The sequence below is a fragment of the Vulpes vulpes genome, chromosome 5 (assembly GCF_048418805.1).
Source record: "Vulpes vulpes isolate BD-2025 chromosome 5, VulVul3, whole genome shotgun sequence".
NCBI lineage: Eukaryota > Metazoa > Chordata > Mammalia > Carnivora > Canidae > Vulpes > Vulpes vulpes.
The window spans coordinates 33,790,432-33,809,795 of record NC_132784.1 but is presented as its reverse complement, the minus strand read 5'-3'; the positions used below and the strand labels follow the sequence as shown (position 1 = coordinate 33,809,795).

Here is a 19,364-nt window from a genome sequence, read left to right as displayed (position 1 = left end):
TTTATCCTCTGACATTTCCATTTCTCCAACACAGGGAACTGCTACATCTTCCCTGGTCCCCTCAGGGAATTTAGAAAATTTTTCTAAATTTTCTCCCCCCCTTGCTTGCTTACAGATTTAAACAGGCTGAAAGATCATCCCATTATTATAAAAAAAAATCATCTTATTAGCGAAAACTTAAGTTTTGTTGTTTCAAATGCTTTAATATAGAGGGAAGGGACTTGACACCTGTCCGTATTTCCCCTTTATTTGAAAATGATGAGGAATTTCATAGTATATAAACTGAATCTCAACAGAGTTGTTAATTAAAAAAAAAGATCAGCATGTTATTTCTAATGTTTTAAGGATTTTACTTATTGGGAGAAGGAGAAAGCACGAGAGGGGCAGAGGGAGGAGGAGAAGTAGGCTCCCCAGCTGAACAGGGCACCCGATGCGAGGCCCAATCCCAGGACCCCGGAACCATGACCTTAGCCAAAGGCAGATGCTTAACCTACTGAGCCTCCCAGGCACCTCAACGTATTATTTCTAATTATCCCCTCCAATTTTTTAACCTGCAGGTAATTTCTAAATAACAATTCACAAATATTTGACATCTCTAAGGGCATCAAATGGTCTATGTACAAAGTCTTTTTTTTTTTTTTTAAGTCACCATCACTTCACTTAGGGACCAGACAGGATCCAACTGTCACGGGGCTTTAGCAATAGCTCAGCTGAAGACTAAAATAATCACAAAAACCTCCCAAAAATGAACTGATAAGCCATCTAGAAGTCAGTTATTATTTTCAACCTTGTGCATAATAATAGCTAATGCCAGAGATATACTAGGATATCAAGAAAACTTATGCTTTTAAAAAATGCAATCCAATTATCCATATTTAAAATCCCTATGACCAGGGACAATTCAAACTGTGCTCCCTTCTACTACAGCAAACACCTCCTACTTCAAAAAGGTCCCTAATACGTGAAACTCTATGAATTTTAACTCTGGCTAATGTAGTAGTTACTTGAAGACCTAAATTTGAATCTGTGGACAGATTCAAACTGATCTTGAACGGATTCAAACAATACCTTGCTGGAAGATATCTAATCATTGTTCTTTTAGGCAATTTCTTCACAACAGAAGAAGGGTATTTATTAAAATAACGAGATCTGGGCACGCCTGGATGGCTCAATTGTTTGAGTGTGTAACTTTATTTTTTTTTTTAATTTTATTTATTTATTCATGAGAGAAACACAGAGAGAGGCAGAGACACAGGCAGAGGGAGAAGCAGGCTCCATGCAGGGAGGCCGACGTGGGACTCGATCCCGGGACCCCGGGGTCATGACCTGGGCCAAAAGCAGATGCTCAACCACTGAGCCACCCGGGCACCCCGAGCATCTAACTCTTGATTTTGGCTCAGGTCATGATCTCAGGGTGATGAAATCAAGCCCCGTGGGAGGTTCTACTCTGGGTGTGGTGCCTGCTTAAGATTCTCTCCCCTCTGCCCCCTTAGCCAAGGTGCCTTCTCTCCCTCTCTCTCAAAAACTAAAATAACGGAATCTGGTTTACTAGCACATGTAATACGTAGGTATTCACTCAATTAGTGAACCCCAGTTCTGACCCTCAAAAAACACATGTTTCTCCATTTCTTGCTGAAGACTGTGGTGACCCGGGGGGCTTTCTCAAATATACGCATCCATTGGTCCTGTAAGCATTTCCTTTTATGTATTCCCCTGAAAATTATGAAGTCTACGATTAATACATACTTTTCCAAATGTGTTTTCCCAAAATTTGCTGTTGTTCTAGTCACATTTTCCACTTGCCTGAGTAATTTACTAATGTAGTTCCAAAAACAGAACGTGGAGAAGGCTGATGCTTCACAACACAGTAAGTCCACATTCTATCCACTACACAGAAAACTCAGCCTGCATCTAGGGATGGAAATAAAACTGATACGGAGAAAAAATACAAAAGCCCCAATAATTTCCCTAAAACTTGGAGGTGTTTGTCTTGTCTCAAAAGGAGCGACTGTTTGGTTTATAAACCCAGCATCTGGCTCACTGAGCCTCTTCTTTCTGTGTCTTCAATATGGCCATTTGGACAACAGAAATATCTGGGAGGACAGATATTCTGGAGAATGTCAGCACCTTGCCAAAACATGTCTACTCTGAAGGACTTCAGAAGGATTACTGGCATCATATTTATTTAAATTAACATGTTTTTTCTCTAAATATCAGAATTTTAGATTTGGCATCAAAACCTGTGAATGCTTTGGCTGGCAATTTTCCATCACCATCACTTCCAGATCTGCCATATCCCCAAGGGCTAGTTTTTAGAACTAGTTACATGCTTGCTCAACATCAATGATGCAAGTAGCTTAATTAAATGAGGGCTTCATTTAATTCATAATGAATTAATTCATGAAATCGAACTTCATTAATTCATAAATGAAGTCCTCAACTTTGGTCCCATTATATAGAAATATACTTTAAAAAAAAAAGATTTTATTTTTTCACTTGAGAGAGAGAATGTGTGCAAGAAAGAAAGCACGAGCGGGGAGGAGGGGTAGAGGGAGGGGGAGAAGTAGACTCTCTGCTGAGCAGGGAGTCTAATGTGGGACTCCGTCCCAGGACCCTGGGGCTGAAGGCAGATGCTTAACTGACTGAACTACCCAGGCGCCCTAGAAATATTATTCTTAGGGATAAAAAATATTCTCCAATCATCGTGATTTGCCAATGTGAATCGATGTCATCCAGAAGAACTCTTGAAATACAGATTTCCTTGTAAACGTCTAATCACAGAGCATCCCATCACCCTGCCCTCCTGCCATTTATCTCCTTGTGTGATGATGAAACTTTCTTCATGAAATATTTCTAGATTGAAAAGAGCAATTGCTCTGGATTTTTAATTACTCTCCATATGCATTCAAAGCAAAGAAGCCGAAGTTATTTCTCCACATTCAGGACACTGGGCCACAAACTACAGTGGGCAAGTGTGGAAGGGAACAAACCTGGGGTCACAGAATCTTCTTCCCCCAGGGAAAGGCAGGCCGCCGCATGCAGCCCCTCGCCTGGATGTGTCTGTAGTCCTGGAAGCCTCACGACCCTACATTCTCCTACACAGGGACCTTGAGAGCTGTTTGGAGGCTTTAGCAAAAAGTGCAGCTACTCATCTGCCCTTGAGGGAAGAAGGGTGCTCCCCTATCAGGGAAGGTCCTCCTCTTAGACCAAGAGCACGACTTACAGAGGGACACACAGGAGTGGTAAGGGATCCAGGGAGCAGCACATCGGAGGCAGGTCACCCTCACGTCCAATAATCACAGAATCTTCATTAAGCTGCTGCATCAATTGCCACTATTTTTTTTTTTTTTTTTTACCAATTAGACATTTAGAAATTAACTTCCCTGGTAATGATCTGAAAATTTCTTCTCGCGGCCAAGAACAGCTCCATTAATGCAAGCCGAGGACACAACTTGGCTTTCCATCTGGAGCAGTGCTTTTTGGCTTTCAAGCATTATTCACTGATCTGAGTAACAGTTTGCCGTATTCTCTGGACCTCTTAACTTACTCAGGCCTCTCTTTCTGGCAAGTAGATAATACCTTTTTTTCTAGAAGAGGAAAGTGAAGTTCAGAGATGAAATGACCTGCCTTAAATCAGACACATACGTATCAGATCAAAGATTCAGACTCAGGCTTTCTGACTCTCTCTGATCCTTGTTCTTTCTACACCGTAGTAAGTGCGCTCGTCTTGCTTTTAAAGAAATAAAAGCTTTTAAAAGGGTACAAACATGTTCTATTTTTGAGTTCCAGTATACACAAGAACGAACACTTGGCACACAGTCCTTGATAATGTCCAAAGAATTAAACTTCTTCTAAACGTCATCTACGACTCACATCTCTCATAAATTAGGGCTAAGTGTTTAAGAGTCTACAAGCATGCAAAGCGATCGTACACGCTGCGCGGGGCGTGCATACGGTGAAAGCTGCACCGGGCATGCATGCATGGCTGGTAAGCCTCTTGGGGAGCTCTCCTGGCTCTGAAACTGCCTAGTGACGCCCCTGATGACACATTTCTCACTGACTCAATCTACTAAGGCTCATGCTAGCTAGCCTCCCTGCCCCGTTGCTGGCCACCAGGAAGGTCACCCTGCCACGCAAAGACCTGCCCTGCAGATAAGGAAAAGACAAAGCATTTGCTGGATCCCACTTAATAACTAAGTCAACTGTAGCCCAAACTGGAAAACCAGGTCATTCTTAAGGAAACTGGGTGAAGGGGCTGAGATAGGGACGTACTGAGGGAACTGGGTAAGTCACAGTCAGGGGAGCTCATTGGCTACGCCGCAACACAGCCTCTCTCACCAGACACAGATCTGAGCAGTTCAACTGTTTTCTTTGGAGCCTTCCTCCATGTCCTCCTTTCTCCACCTAAATCTAATAACGTTTGTCACCGAAAGCCTTTCTGCATAATAGTCTGAGGTTGGGCGCTCCACTCAGCCAGCAAAACATTTCTGGCCCCTCGAGTCCTCTCAATCCATGTGTATAATTACATGAGAAATTACTTGAGGTTAATTTGGTGTCAGCTGGACTCATAACAAGTATGTTATAAGCATTTCCGCTCCGTAAATTGTGTTTGGAGAAGCAGCTCCAAAAATCAAACACAATTTCATTGCAGTTTATCTCATACCTCAATATTCTGAGGTTACAGGAAGGAGATCATAGCAAGACAGCTGAAAATCCAGGAAATCTCTGGGAAATGAATGGCTCACGGGGGGACACACTGAGCTTCTTCCCTCTTTGGGACCGTTGCAGGGTCATTGGCTCCATTTCAGTAGCGTGTTAGCAGAGCTACCGAAATTGCTTAAACACCCTCAGGGCTGAATGCGAGGTCACCATCATTATGCCATTATTAATGTTTTATTATTCTGCTCCTGCAATAACTTTTAGATGGTGAAAATTCAAAGGACTCTGCTCTCGCACACATAAGCTCGCTACACTTGAATGCTTTTTTTTCTTTCTGGAAGCTGGAAATAGTCGGGCTTCCTTTCCCAAGGCTAAGTCAGCAAACTGTGGTCTCTAAATGAGCCATAATTACAACCAGTATCAGCACCACTAGTGCGTACTAATTTGCAGCATTTAGCTTGGCGCTAAATGCTCTTCAGAGCTCTGTTGACAGGAATAATCCAAGTCCTCAAGGGGTTTGCCCTCTAAAGGGATAATGCCAACACGGGTGCACGGGGGGAATAAAAGACAAAAATAGAATACCACCTTGATATTACATATAGACAGAAATGAGTTACACAAAGAGGACATTTTAGAGAAAATGAGAAAAACTATTAGGGCTCTAGCTCCTTACAATCTAAGACAGCCAACAAGGCAAATTCAGATGAGAGTCCGATGTTGCCCAACCAGAGGTGGAGAGTGCCCAGCTGTGCTGCTACTTACAGGTCCTTGTGGTTATTACTGGAGGAAAACACTTTGCTACGGAAGCGCCCTGCCTCTGAACACCTTAAACCTTGCTATCACAAATAGGTCACTACTTCCAGGAAGTAACATGAAAAACACAAAGGCTAAAAAAACACTTTTTTGACCATTTTATTATTTCACTCACCAGAACACATGATGCAAGACACCGTGTAAAAAGGCAGAAAACGAAACAAATTCATTCTTAAGCACTAAGTCTGATGTGTGAGGCACAGCAGACGTCACCGTAATACAATGCTGAGGACGACAAGAGCCATATGGGATCCTCTAGAAGTTCAAAGAAAGGTAAGGCTCTTTCCAGCGGAGAAGATCAAAGAAACTTCCCTGGAGAAAGCTGTTTCTGCATTGAGTTTTAAAGGGCAAGCCGCGTGTAGATGTCCTGGGTCGGAGTGAGAGGCAGGAGACAGAGGAGTTTTCCAGATGGGAACAAGGGGACGGAGGTAGAGGAGCGTGGGGAACGTGTGCTAACTCGGGGATTAGCTGGGTTCCAGCTGAACGGCCAAGACTAGCAGGTAACTTGGAACAGACAACGGCAGGTGTGAAATGAGAAGCGAGTACAGACGGGAAAGGCCACGGGCGCTAAGGACACCTGAGCGGTGCGGAGGGTACAGTGGGCTCAGCACCCCGGCCCCCTCCAGCCTCAGCTTCAAGCGCTGCCCACTTCTGTGCCAGGCTGGACTTGAGGGACCCGGCGTGCCCCAGTCACTCCGCAGCCATCATTTCTGGGGGCCTCGAAGCATTCCTCAGCTCGGAGTATGAAATCATTGTCCTGGTCGGAGAGAACAGCTTTCCAAGGGTTCCATTAGAGCTCTCAGGCTGGAAATAACTTTTGGTGAGACTTGTCCAAATAATTTCCTTTATTTAGACTAGCACAAGTTTCTTCTGGTTCAACAGGTCTTTCCTAAACAAAGTATCCCATAATTCATTCCCTAATATATAATATTAATTGGGCTTATTTAATTCTGTTCATGGCTCATCATTTTTCCCCGATTTAAAAGTGGCTTTAATTCGTTAGAAAGGTCATGTATTTATTTATTTATTATTTATTTATTAATTAAAGGTCATGCTTTTAATAAAGTTTATTATCTCATGTCGTCCTAAGCAAAGACTGAACCGTGACCGGACCAGACAGGTAGCAGCGTTCAATAGGTAGGGTTATCGCTATTGAGGAGCTAAGAACTGCATAGTGACTAAAGACTGGATTTATACTGGAAAACCTTTTATCTTCAAATCTTCATTCTCTCCCTTCATGAGCCAAAGCTTTCCCTTCTTTTAGCTTGGCGTTTCTTAAAATATATGCTACCAAAAAACCAGCATCTGAAGCCACTGAAGATGCTTGCTAATTTGCATTCTCCTGACTCAATTCACCGCTCAAAAATCCACATTCTCTTAAATTCCTCAAGTAGGTCCTTTCGTACACTAACACTTATTAATCACTGTTTTCAATTGCAGCTCCTACTCCGGATACCTAAATCCCTCTCCAACGTGCATGTTCTTGTCAAGCAAAAACTTTGGAACATTTTTAGTTATATTTAAAGATACAGACTTACATTATTAAAACTACAGTTACAATCTACTATTTCATGAAACTTTTACAAAATCCCTGGAGAGCATTCTTCCTCTAAAAAAATGCAAGGGGTACAAACAAGCCTTATTGCTTCTTCATTTAAAAAATAAGAATATGGGCAGCCCAAGTGGCTCAGCGGTTGAGCGCCTGCCTGCAGCCCGGGGCATGATCCTGGAGACCAGGGATCGAGTCCCGCATCCCTGTGTGAATCCTGCTTCTGTGTGAGTCCCTGTGTGAAGCCTGCTTCTCCCTCTGCCTGTGTCTCTGCCTCTCTGTGTCTCTCATGAATAAATAAATAAATTTTTTTTAAAAAAATAAATAATGAGAATATGAAAACCCTTCTCCCCTACAGACAACATACTCCAGAAACCTTACTTAGGGATGCCTTCTCAAACAGCATCAACATAATGTAAAGCTCCTAAGTCTCCAGGGCTAACCATGTATCATACAAACAAAGCACGGGGGAGGAAAAGAAAAATAACACGGTTCTGATCTTGATCAGGGGAAAGAAACAGCAGCAGCTGCCTTTGATGTCTTGCAGAAACCATCGAGATAAGAGTGCTAGTATTTTTCGATCACTCAAGAATATGAAAGAATGCAAACTCTATTATTTTTAAAGATATTTTTAAGATTTTTATTTAAATTTCAGTTAACAGTGTAATATTAGTTTCGGGTGTACCATTTAGTGATTCAGCACTTCCATACAACACCCTATGCTCATCACAAGTGCCCTCCTAAGCCCCATCACCCATTTCACCCATTTCCCTCACCCACCTGCCCTCCGGGGACCATCAGTTTGTTCACTAGTTTAAAGTCTGTTTCTTGGTTTGCCTCCCTCTTTTTCACCCACTTTGCTCATTTGTTTTGTTTCTTAACTTCTCTATATGAGTGAAATCATATGGTATTTGTCTCTCTCTGAATTGTTTTGCTTAACATCATACTCTCTAGCTCCATCCAGGTCATTACAAATGGCAAGATTTCATTCTTTTTATGGCTGAGTAATATTTCACTTAATGTATATACACCACATCTTCTCTAAGAATGACAAATTCTTATGTTATGGATTCCTGCCTACAGTCCTACTAACTGGATTCTCTGAAATTTCATGTGCTCCAATTCAGTGTACAACCACGTGGCTACACAGTTACATGGTCATGAGAATCTCAAGAGGTGCTCGCTGCAGTGAATGGGTTGTAGTATTTGCAAAGGGTATAATTTATGGCAGAGAACCCTCAAAGTAGATGGCAGGCACATAAAGGGGTGGAGAAGGAAGCTGTCTTCCACTCAAGGCGACATCTGCCTGATACACTCAAGGAAAGCATCCTCACGAACAGAACGTAAGGACTGAAAATTGGGAGTCGAGCCATTAGGTCTTAATCAGGTCCTTACCACCTGCTTTCATTTACGTTAGGCATAACAAATCTGCCATCTTCATCCAAACCTCCCTGCCTCCCCACCCCCAACACACATCCCAGGTTCCTAGGACACAGAAATATTCACCTTTTGAAATATAGGAACAATAACAGTGTGTGCTAACAACCTGAAAACTCTTAAAGCCAAGCTTTGGTAGACTATTGTATGGTTTATCCTTAGATCTTCCGTGATTTCAAATTTAACATCACTCGCACAGACACATTCACCTGTCGGTCATCAACCTCATGTCTTTGCATCCTCAGCTCACAAGAGTAAGACAAAAATAGTTTTAACCTGTGACCACACGGTCACCATTAATCATTAGATCAAGCTCTCAGACAATACCTGACCAGACTGGGTTGAACAGGAGGTGGAAGAGGTTCATTCAAAACTGGTCCCTGCTGAGGACACTTGCTGGATGTGACAGAGACACATGCACTTAGTACCCAGTATATTATAGTGCTCACTCCATGGGGTTTTAGGTGGGACTTGGGAAGTTCTATCTGAAACTATAAGCACAGCCATCCACAGCCAAGGGGTTGAAGAGAGCTAGTAGTGGCTTTAGGGATAACCAGCAAAATGATGGTATTTCTAGAACCCACAGATGCTACTGCAAGCCACGGTCTAGTCCACCATGTGGATACAGAATAAAGGCAGTCTCCACCCCCTAACTACAGCTCTCCATTCCTTACAAAACCTGAACCGTATTTCTAATTCACTTTTTTCTTTATCTCCCTGCACCCTCCAACACCCATGGTCTAATGATAAATCAAATTTTCTGCTATTTCAGTGAAATAGTCAAAATGCTGTTTTACTACTATCGTGGAGATAAAGACCCCACAGGGACGCCCGGGTGGCTCAGTGGCTGAGCGTCTGCCTTCGGCTCAGGTCGTGATCCCCAGGGTCCTGGGATCAAGTCTTGTGTCGGGCTCCCTGCATGGAGCCTGCTTCTCCCTCTGCCTGGGTCTCTGCCTCTCTCTCTGTGTCTCTCACAAGTAAATAAATAAAATCTTAAAAGAAAAAAAAGAACCCACAGACACCTTAATTTCCCCAATGACTTCAAAAAATAACTTCTTTTACAACACTTACTTGCAAGTTCATCAAGATCTGCCATGAATGCTACAGATAGTTGGGGATAACGTAGGGTCTGAAAGCTCTCTGTTAAACACTCAGTCTTTGCAGAATTTACTTTTAAGATGATGTATTATTTTTTTCAACTTCCTTGTTTAAAAGATTCAACATTGTATTTTCGGGGGCACTATAATCCTAGCATCTAGCACATCACTCTCCTCAGTGTGTCCTCATTGGATCATTTACCTAGTGAAGGGACTGATGAAAAGAGCCACGCTGTGACCGAGGTCATCCCAGCACTTTTTTCAAAACGACTTTTCCAAACCATTTGGGTACTTTTTAGAACACAGAAATTTTCAGAATTTTTTTAGTGTCAGCTCCACCGCTTGTTGGGTAACTCCATGAAGCTGTTTGACTTTTTGGTATGCGAAAGGTAAACACACACAGACCTCCACAGCAAAGACCAGGAGTTAAATGTTCACGTGTTAAAAGAATGTGAAGTTGTATCTGTGCTCCCTAGTAGAAATTCTTGGCTAATTCACCTTAATATGTCACTTACATTATTTTCTAAAAGATGGTGTCAAAGGTCAACTTCAGTCTATCCGTGTGCATCGTCACATTGGCTAGATGATTTCTCATTTCCTTTAACAGCATTCTCAAGTTCACAAAAGATGCTCATACGATAAAAATCTACTTCGCACGACACAGTGGAGTTCTATCTAAGACAACTCAGGCGACTAAGTAATTTCAAGGGGGGGGGGGTAGGAGGTGGCAGCGGAGGATGTCCAACTCCACTTGCATCGCCAGGCAAGAACGCAGGTAACGTGATGTTCATTTTGGCAGAAGGTAACCTAGAAGCTTGAAATCCGACTGAACACCGGGCTTCTTATTTTAGCTGTTGATGCCAAACAGCACTTCGAACAGAGCGTTTCTATCAAGCTGCCAAAACCGGGTTTAAAGTTTAAAAAGGAGTAGCTCACCCCGTCTTTAGTCTACCTTCCCATATTGTGCCCCCGGGGGGTGGTCAGCACCTTCCCCCCCACTACAAAAATCCTAGGACCAAGAGAACCTCTTGTAGTGGAACAAAATAACCCCCCTTCTAGGTCCAGATTCAATTTTCCACAACCCCAGAGATACGAAATGGGAGACAGCTCAACATGCAGGGAGCTGGCATCTGCTCCTCGGATTGCCTCTCCGGCGTTTTAGAAGCTGGGGATCGGGGACCGGCGTGCACCTTAATGGAAGGGAAACTTTGCCTTCAGGAGGGAAAATAAAAGAAACCTGCTCCCTCTTTTTTTTTTTTTTTAAAGATTTTATTTATTTATGAGAGAGACAGAGAGAGAGGCTGAGACCCAGGCAGAGGGAGAAGCAGGCCCCATGCAGGGAGCCCGACTTGGGACTGGATCCCAGGACCCTGGGGATCACGACCTGAGCCAAAGGCAGATGGCTCGACCGCTGAGCTACCCAGGGATCCCCCACCTGCTCTCTTTTTAACAGCAACTAACCTGATACCTTTCCTCAGATTTGGAGACTTTGAGAAAAGGAAGACAGCCCTAAGGTGACATGTTGTGTTTTAAATTCGGCAAAAACATTACGTCTCACAGCCAGTTCATGCCGGGCACCCTGCGGGGGCTCAGGACAAATAAACTGGTACCAGGGACCATTTGACTCAAATGATTTTCCAGACTCGAAGCATTACATGAGGCACCTGTTTGGGGAAAACTGAGATCCATACTCTCTCAATTTTCTCTTCGCTTTCTCTTGTCTGCACTATTAAGTGCTTCTTGGGTGGATAAATTACTGAGTACATAATAGAAGGTGTGATGCCAAGTCCAACCTAGACCAGCCAAGTTGTTGGACTGTCAGAAACGGCAACCATGGCACAGACTGGCTCCCACTAAGCGTGGTCCCCCCCCCCCACCCCGCTCATTCACCGAGGCCACACCTCTGCGGGTCCAGCCGGTGAGGAGAGTCGGACGCAATGCTGCCCGCTGCCAGGCCAGGCACAGGGACCTCCCGGGGATACCACAGGCCCGCTCGGCCCCCCCCCCCCCCGGGTGCCCGGAGACCACCGGAGACCATGCCGGGCCAGGCTGCAGCTGCCCGCGACAAGAGCTTCCCCCGACCACCCGGGTAGAACCAGCCCCCCAGGCGGAGGACTGGCTAGACCTGTTATCTAACGACAAGGTCACATGAACCATCACACGTCTCTGCACACGCACTTGCTGGAACAACGGCCTCCCACAAATCCACGTCTGTGCCCTCGCCCCACACACGTGCACATCACTGTACTTGGAGAAAGGGTGTCTGCAGATCCATGTCAGGGACCTTGAGGGTGATCATCCTCACCTTCCCAGGTGGACCCCAACCCAACAGGGAGAGTCCCGCTAAGACACAGGAGAGCAGAAGCGGCCAAAGGGAGAAAAAGAGAAGGCCCCGTAAAAGTGGAGGCGGAGGCTGGAGTCACGCAACCACTGCCCAGGAGCGTCTAGGAGCCCCTGGGAGCTGGAGGGGAGGCAAGGAGGCCTAGGAGCTTCCGGGAGCTGGAGGGGAGGCAGGATTCTCCCCGAGAGCCCTGGGCAGGAACAAGACCCAGCTGCCATCCGACCTCAGGCTTCTGCCCTCAGGACCCAGCAGTGCTCCCTACTGCTCTAGGCCACCAAGTTTGCGGCCGTTCCGACCGCGGCCACAGAAAACGAACACGGCGGCTGTCATTACCCTCCCGTCACTCTAAGTGAAACGAGCTTAGTAGCAGAGAAGGCGTCGCGACCAAGTGACTCCAATCACAGTCCTCGGTACATCTTCAATAGGGTACATTCGGGACACAAAACTGTAAAACCCCAGGGCCCCCCAAGGCCAGCGCTCTCCCTGACGCAGGTGCGAGGACCGGGGTTTCCCCACAGGCCAAGGAGCCCATGCGGAGTCCCTCTCGCCCCGCAGCTTCGGGCCCTCGGGTCCTCAGGTGCACCTGTTGGGCAGCCAGCAGCTACGGGCCCCCCACGGAGAGCCCACCTGGGGCCCCACGGATCCTCCAGTGCCCTCCTCCCCCTCCTCCCGGGAGCCCTCCTCCTACTCCTCCTCCTGGGAGCCCTCCTCCTCCACCTCCCCCCTCCTGCTCCTCCTCCTCCACCCAGGAGTCCTCTTCCTCCTCCCCTTCCTCCTCCTCCCAGGACCCCTCCTCCTCCACCTCCATCTCTGTCTCCTCCTCCCCCTCCTCCCGGGAGCTGCCTCTCCATCTGTGTCCCCGCCCTGCACCGCCCTCTCCCCCCCACCCCCGCCCAACACACAGCCGGCTCTCCAGCCTCCACCCATGTCACCTGCCTGGGCCCAACTGCCTGCGTGTTGGGGGCATGAGCCATGGACCCTGGGAACACGCCCCGCCCAGGGGGATGACATGCCGACTGATGGTACCAGCCAGTCACGAGCTGCATCCCACTGTCCTTCCCAGGCTAAACCATAATGACCCATCTTGCTTGGACACCCCCCCCCTTTTGCTTCTTTAGAGAAAAGCATCACGTCCAACGCACCAATCGGCCCAAAGCCCACGGCATATGGAAAAGGAACTTCGCCATCAGCACAAATAACATTTGTGTTCACCGGTAACAAAATAAAAAGATGATTTTACCTTCATCTTGTTCAAAAAGACAGCTGATGAAAGTTAAGGAGGGGATTTTTTTTTTTTTTTTAAGTGAGGAAATCCATATGGAGGGACACGTGGCCCGGAAACCTTAGGTGAGGCCACGGATGAGGCTGGTAACAGACCCTGCCACCCAGGTGCTGGGCGCTTGGGAAGGGCAGACCACGAATCTGGCTCCGAGCAACCCAGCAGCAGCAGAGAAAAGGAAAACCGCGACCGGTCCTGTGATTCCGATCACCCACATAACAATTTTTCACTGGAACCAAACCTGAAATAACTTCACCCTAAAGCCTCTAATATTCTTGATCACATACTTCTTTTGGTATTAAATTTCTCTAATATTCCCAGTTCATTTGGTGCAGACTCCGTACTAGGCCTATCCCGGGTACCTCACGATTACCTACCTGCACTATTTGCTTAAAAAGAAATGAAATAAAAAAAAAAAAAAAAAAAGAAATGAAATAAGCATTTGGATTCCATATAATGTTTGGGCACAAAACAGTGGGGCAGGGGGTGTCTAACGGGTCAGGTCTCAATGACAACACACCACGGTCATTGTTCTAAGATGACACATAAGACACAAGGTTTGCCTGGTATTTTCCTAGATTGAAAATCCATGGCTATGGCTTGGGGCGCCTGGGGGCTCAGTGGGTTAAGCATCTGCCTTCAGCTCAGGTCACAATCCCCGGGGCTTGGGATCGAGCCCCACGAAGGGGCTCCCTGCTCAGCGGGGTCTGCTTCTCCTTTCTCTCCCCTCCCTCCCACTTGCACTCTCTTGCACACATGCACTCACTCGCTCTAATAAATAAAATATTTAGAAGGAAGAAAGGCAGGAAAGAAGGGAGGAAATCTATAGCTGCGGCTTTTCCTGACAGCATCCTACAGCATGCATTCAAACCATCAAGTATATTTAGATAATAGGTGATGACACATTCAATATAATCAATTTCCTTGAATCTTTTGATGACAAGTCGACGATAAAATAATGGTCCAATGTCTGATAGCTGAGCTCCTCAGTAGCAGCAGAAGCAGCCACACCATCGATAAAGCACCTGCTCCGTGCCAAGTGTTAGTTGATGTACTTTACATATATTGCCTGCAACCCTCAAAATAATTTTAAACTGCTGTGTTTTCAAGTAGGATCCACACGCAACTTGGGGCTTTAAACTCAGCACCCTGAGATTATGAGTTGCATGTGCTACCAACTGAGCCAGCTAGCCAGGCACCTCTTTAGAAGGTTAGAGTAGCTAAGGAAAAAAATGAAGATTATGTGGCACTTTAGTTTTTAATTTTATATTGTAAATTCTTGAATACACACCGAAGTTCAAAGTATACTGTGATAAACCCCAACACACTCCACCACCAAGATTCAACCATCAAGGTTTTGCACGTTCTATCCCTTTTGTTTTCCTTTATGAAGTGTTTCATAGCCATATTCCAGCAATACTCCATCCCTACGGCCGTACACATTGCTTTAAAAATAAAGACAGATTCTTATACAACCATAATGCCCAAATCAACCCTAACAAAGTCAACCACTTCTTAGATTCATCCACTAATTTCTCTGGAAAATTTTTCTGGGGAAATTTCCCCAGTTACTGCTCTTCTTTTTTTTTTTTTCAGTTACTGCTCTTCAATTCTGTTACAAAAAGCAAATATAATTCGCTATGCCATAAAATTCACACTCTGAGAGTGGTAGGCAGTTTTATTCCGTTCACAAGACTACGAAACTATCACCACTCTTTAATTCCCACCACCAAGAAATCTGGTGTCATTTCCATCACACCTACTAAACAAAACTAAAAACAAAAAAAACGTGCACATTCATTAGCGGTCACTCCCCTCCCCCTCCCAGTGCACAGCAACCACTAACCTACTTTCTCTATGGATCTTTCTACTTGGGACATTTCATATAAATGGTATTTTAAAAGCAAATATATTTATTTATGTATTTATTTTATAAATTTTTTATTTATTTATGATAGTCACAGAGAGAGAGAGAGAGAGAGAGAGAGGCAAAGACACAGGCAGAGGGAGAAGCAGGCTCCATGCACCGGGAGCCCGATGTGGGACTCGATCCTGGGTCTCCAGGATCACACCCTGGGCCAAAGGCAGGTGCCAAACCACTGCGCCACCCAGGGATCCCTAAAAGCAAATATATTTAGAGAAGGTATCAAGTTAAGTACCATAGACAGATACAGGTTAGGTACCAAATCCACACACGGTCTACATTCCATCACTAAACACCAATACATTATACTACCTTATGAAGAATATCCTATGAAGGCCTTAAGCTCATGGTTTTTACCTTTCCCCTCACAAATATACACAGGGGACATGGCGTGTGTGACATACCAATGGGCTTCCCATATGTGGCAAAAAGTCCAGGTTTCTGCTGGCTAAAATTCTCAAAATGACCAATGGCTAATCACACATGGCAGGTCACCATGGGGAGAGCACAGGCAGGCGAGGCTCAGTGCCCACGTTGCAGCTCCCCGCCTTCCTCTTGCTCTCAGGAAAGCCTATCAGACTGTGAGCCAGAGAAACAGAGACAACCCATGTTTTGTAATTTATTTTCCGTGGCTCATTCACACACTTGAGCCCTTGGCGAGGAAGAGAGCAGCGCATTCACATACAGCCCCCAAATGAGCAGCTCTTCCACAATCAGACCTCCCAGGCCACCTTACCACTCAACAGCTACGCCACCTTCAGCAATGATTTTCTCCATCTGTCAAATGGGGAGCTGGACACACGTGACTGCTTCGACAGTTACACACAAAGCTCTTAAGAAAATCTACTTAGTAAATGCTGGCCACTGGCAATAATAATTATTTTTCACTCTTATTAACAAATCACCCAGGACACCTCTGAACACTGATGGAGCCCCAGCCTGGAGCTTTCAACACGTGTTGAAGTAACTGCCAGAAAGAAACAGATCGAGTGGCTAAATTCTCTATGTTGTGGCACATTAACATTTAAGTGCAATAATAAGCTGAACCTAGGATCCGAAAATCTGAAACACAATTAATTAGCTGATTTGCTCCTCTCCCAGCCTTGAGATCCCCAGACCCACCATCTACCCTAGAGGCCATGGGTGGTCCGAGGGAAGAGTGCAGCTGTTAGAAATCTTCTCTCAGCAGTAACCTGCCATTTCTGGCTGCTAGAGAGGCAAAGACTGACAACTCAACCAAGCCGGAAAGGAGCAGAGCAGCCTGACGGCCAGTGAATCCTGCAGGTCTGCGGGAGGAGGTTCCGATCTTCTCTACAGCGCTGACAAAATAGCCACTGCCTTCCTCTGCACCTGCCACTGTCACAACCTGTCACACTAGAATTACCACCCCCACTGGACCTCCCTCATTTGCACGATTCCTTTTCCTTTATATTAACTATCCCTATCATCCTTGTTCATCATTGTCGTAAAATCATTTTTCCCCACAATAATAGGCTTAGACAATACTCATGAAAAATTAACTCTCAGGGAAGGAGAGTCTAAGTGTCAGCAGAATTTCACTCCTTTGCATCATAGTCCTATAAACAATAAGCTTCCTCTTTCGTTTCTATCTACTCTCGGTACCCAAATATAGCCTGGGAAAGAGGGGAGGACTTTTACCATCATCTCATTACTGTTTGAGTCAGGAGCTGAGGAGAAACCACACACAATGAACACTTTAGAAGCTGCCAAGTGCGAGCATTTATTTCTTAGGGTAATAGCTCTACCTATGGGCAATAAAAAAAAAAAAAAAAAAAAAAAAAAAAAAAAAACCCTCTGCTTCTCTGATACATGTCCCCACAATAGAAATCCAAGAAAGGAAAGAAAGAAAGGAAAGAAAGAAAAAGAAAGAAACCCAAGGCAGCAGTGTTAGGAAGAAATGTAACACTCCCCAAAAATTTTCAGGGTGGTGGGAGGTGGAGACACAAGCACCCTGAAGCTCATGCCACAACATAAAAAGTTCACATACAGAGCCTGCTATCTCACAGTGACGCCTCTAAGGATTCAATCAACTGGCCCAGACCAAGCCCTCCAACAAAGTGCCAAAAAAACAAAACAAAAACCATCAATTACAATGCAATACTACTACATATCCTTTAAAAGAATAGGATAGAAATGTACATACTGATGAATGTACCAAGGGGCAGAATGGACTAGTGTGTACATTCACGTATTTTAGTTTTTTTAAGACAAAAACATTTTAAAAGCTGAAAGGAAATACTTCAAGGTCTTACCAGTGGAGCTCTAAGGTGGAGAATTTGAAGAGCAGACAGAAACAAAATGCAGATTTTCACTTTTTATTTTATATCTCTTAATCATCTGAATTATGAGTTAATGACAAAATGAAAACAACTTTAGAGTTGCTAAAATCTGAAATAATTTATCAGCTGAAGCAATGTTTCTTTATAAACAATTCACCTTCTCATATGACTATACATCAATATACAGGAATAGGAAAGCCAGCTGAACTAGAAGACTTGCACTACTCTTGCAGCAGAAACTGCTGTGGAAACAGAAAAACTGGGGCGCCTGGGTGGCTAAGTGTCCGACTCTGGAATACAGTTCAGGTCGTGATCTTAGGGTCATGGGATTGAGCCCCATGTCAGGCTCCATGCTGGGCATGGGACCTGCCTTGGATTGTTTCTCTCCCTCTCCCTCTCCACCCCCACCCCCGGCCGCAGCCCCAATTCTCTCTCTCTCTCTCTCTCAAAACCAAACAGGTCTGAATTTGGTTTGCCTATCTGATGAGATTTCCCAGAAAACCTAATAACTAAATGCTTGCAAATAAGGGAGACAATTAAAATAATGCACAAATAAAGTAAGTCACTTCCTAGCTTTACCTCTGGTCCTGAGAAACAGGAAGGCAGAGAGTAACACAACAGAAATCCATGCATTCGTATCCTGGAAAAGTCTACTATATTTAGGGAGGAAATCTGATTCTCTTCTTTCATTATTTCTTGATAAAAGCATCACTGTGTCTTACCTGATCGCAAATCAGTTCCCACTTCTTCTCATTATCATACTGCTGCAGTAACCTGGCTTTGTCAGGGGGTAGGTTCATAGCATTCTGTAAAAAGAAGAGGAAAGAGATACGTCACATCCCACAACAGGCTGCTAACGGGTAGCTCACGCGCGGACCAAAGAATACTACAGTGGTTCTTTGAGGACTTGCTTGCAATTCCTAGCATCCAGTTAAACCGAAACACCTTACGGAAGTCATTTAAACATCAAATCAGTGTAATGGGACTAGAGAAGCTCTGAAGTCCTTGCTGGGACATTCATCTGCTTTGAACTATCAGATGTGCATTTTACCAAACGTAATGCTTTATTTCTTCATTTAATAGCAGGTTCCCATTCTACTTAGTAGTTGAGAGGGTATTAATTACCCCCAGTTATTTTTAAAGCACTGCAGCCCCACCAGACACACAACAGAAAACACTCGAAGAAAACTCAATGACCAGAACCTCTGATAGAAAACATCAATGTTTACTTTGATAATTTTAGGTAAAAGCGCACTTTAAAAAAATTTAAAATTTAAAAATTTTTTTTAAAAAACACGAAAAAAGTGCAGGTGGTTTTTGCCACCTCTGTGAGATGAAAACCACTCCTTCAGGACATATGTTAAAATTAGCAACGACAATTCTTAGTTTAGCTATACAGTTTCTGAAGTTGGGTTTGCAGGGAGAAATTGACCATGAGCTCAAGGAAACATCTAGACGTCGGAACTCACATAAACCTCCCTCCGTCAATACAGCACACCTTCCGTACTATTGGTCACAGATATGCGCCCAGGTGCACCCGCATGGTTTTACTCCAATGTCCCAAATGACCAATCTTACACACTCTTTCAAGATGCTTGGCTTGGGTCTGAGGTGAGATCTTTGGCCACAGAACAGGGCAAGTGAGAGTGCCCCAGAAGGAGTTCATATCCATTCCCTCAGCCTCCCTAAAGTTTCCAGGCTCCAAACTGAGCTAAGGAGTCAATGTCTATTAGCTGTCGTATCTCATCCACTCACAGCAACACTCTAAATCATACTATCCCTAAATAAACACCACAGATCCTTGCCTAGGGCAATGTTTGAATAGACAAAACCCAAAGGCCTTCAGCTTTTAATGCTAGAGCCCCTAGCTCCCTGGAAGATGCGGTCTATGGAGAAGCAATTCAACTGGCAGTTACTGTCTCTTATCATCCAGGGAAAGGAATGTAATAGAGGCGGGGATGGGTG

General features: G+C 44.7%; 1 protein-coding gene across 1 annotated transcript in view; it reads right to left on the bottom strand.

Annotated features, from left to right (window-relative positions):
- FMNL2 (formin like 2) overlaps positions 1 to 19,364 on the bottom strand; it is a 263,738-nt gene that overhangs the window by 100,890 nt on the left and 143,484 nt on the right. The window contains 1 exon segment of the mRNA XM_072757816.1: positions 18,122 to 18,205. Coding sequence (XP_072613917.1) covers positions 18,122 to 18,205 — 84 coding nt within the window.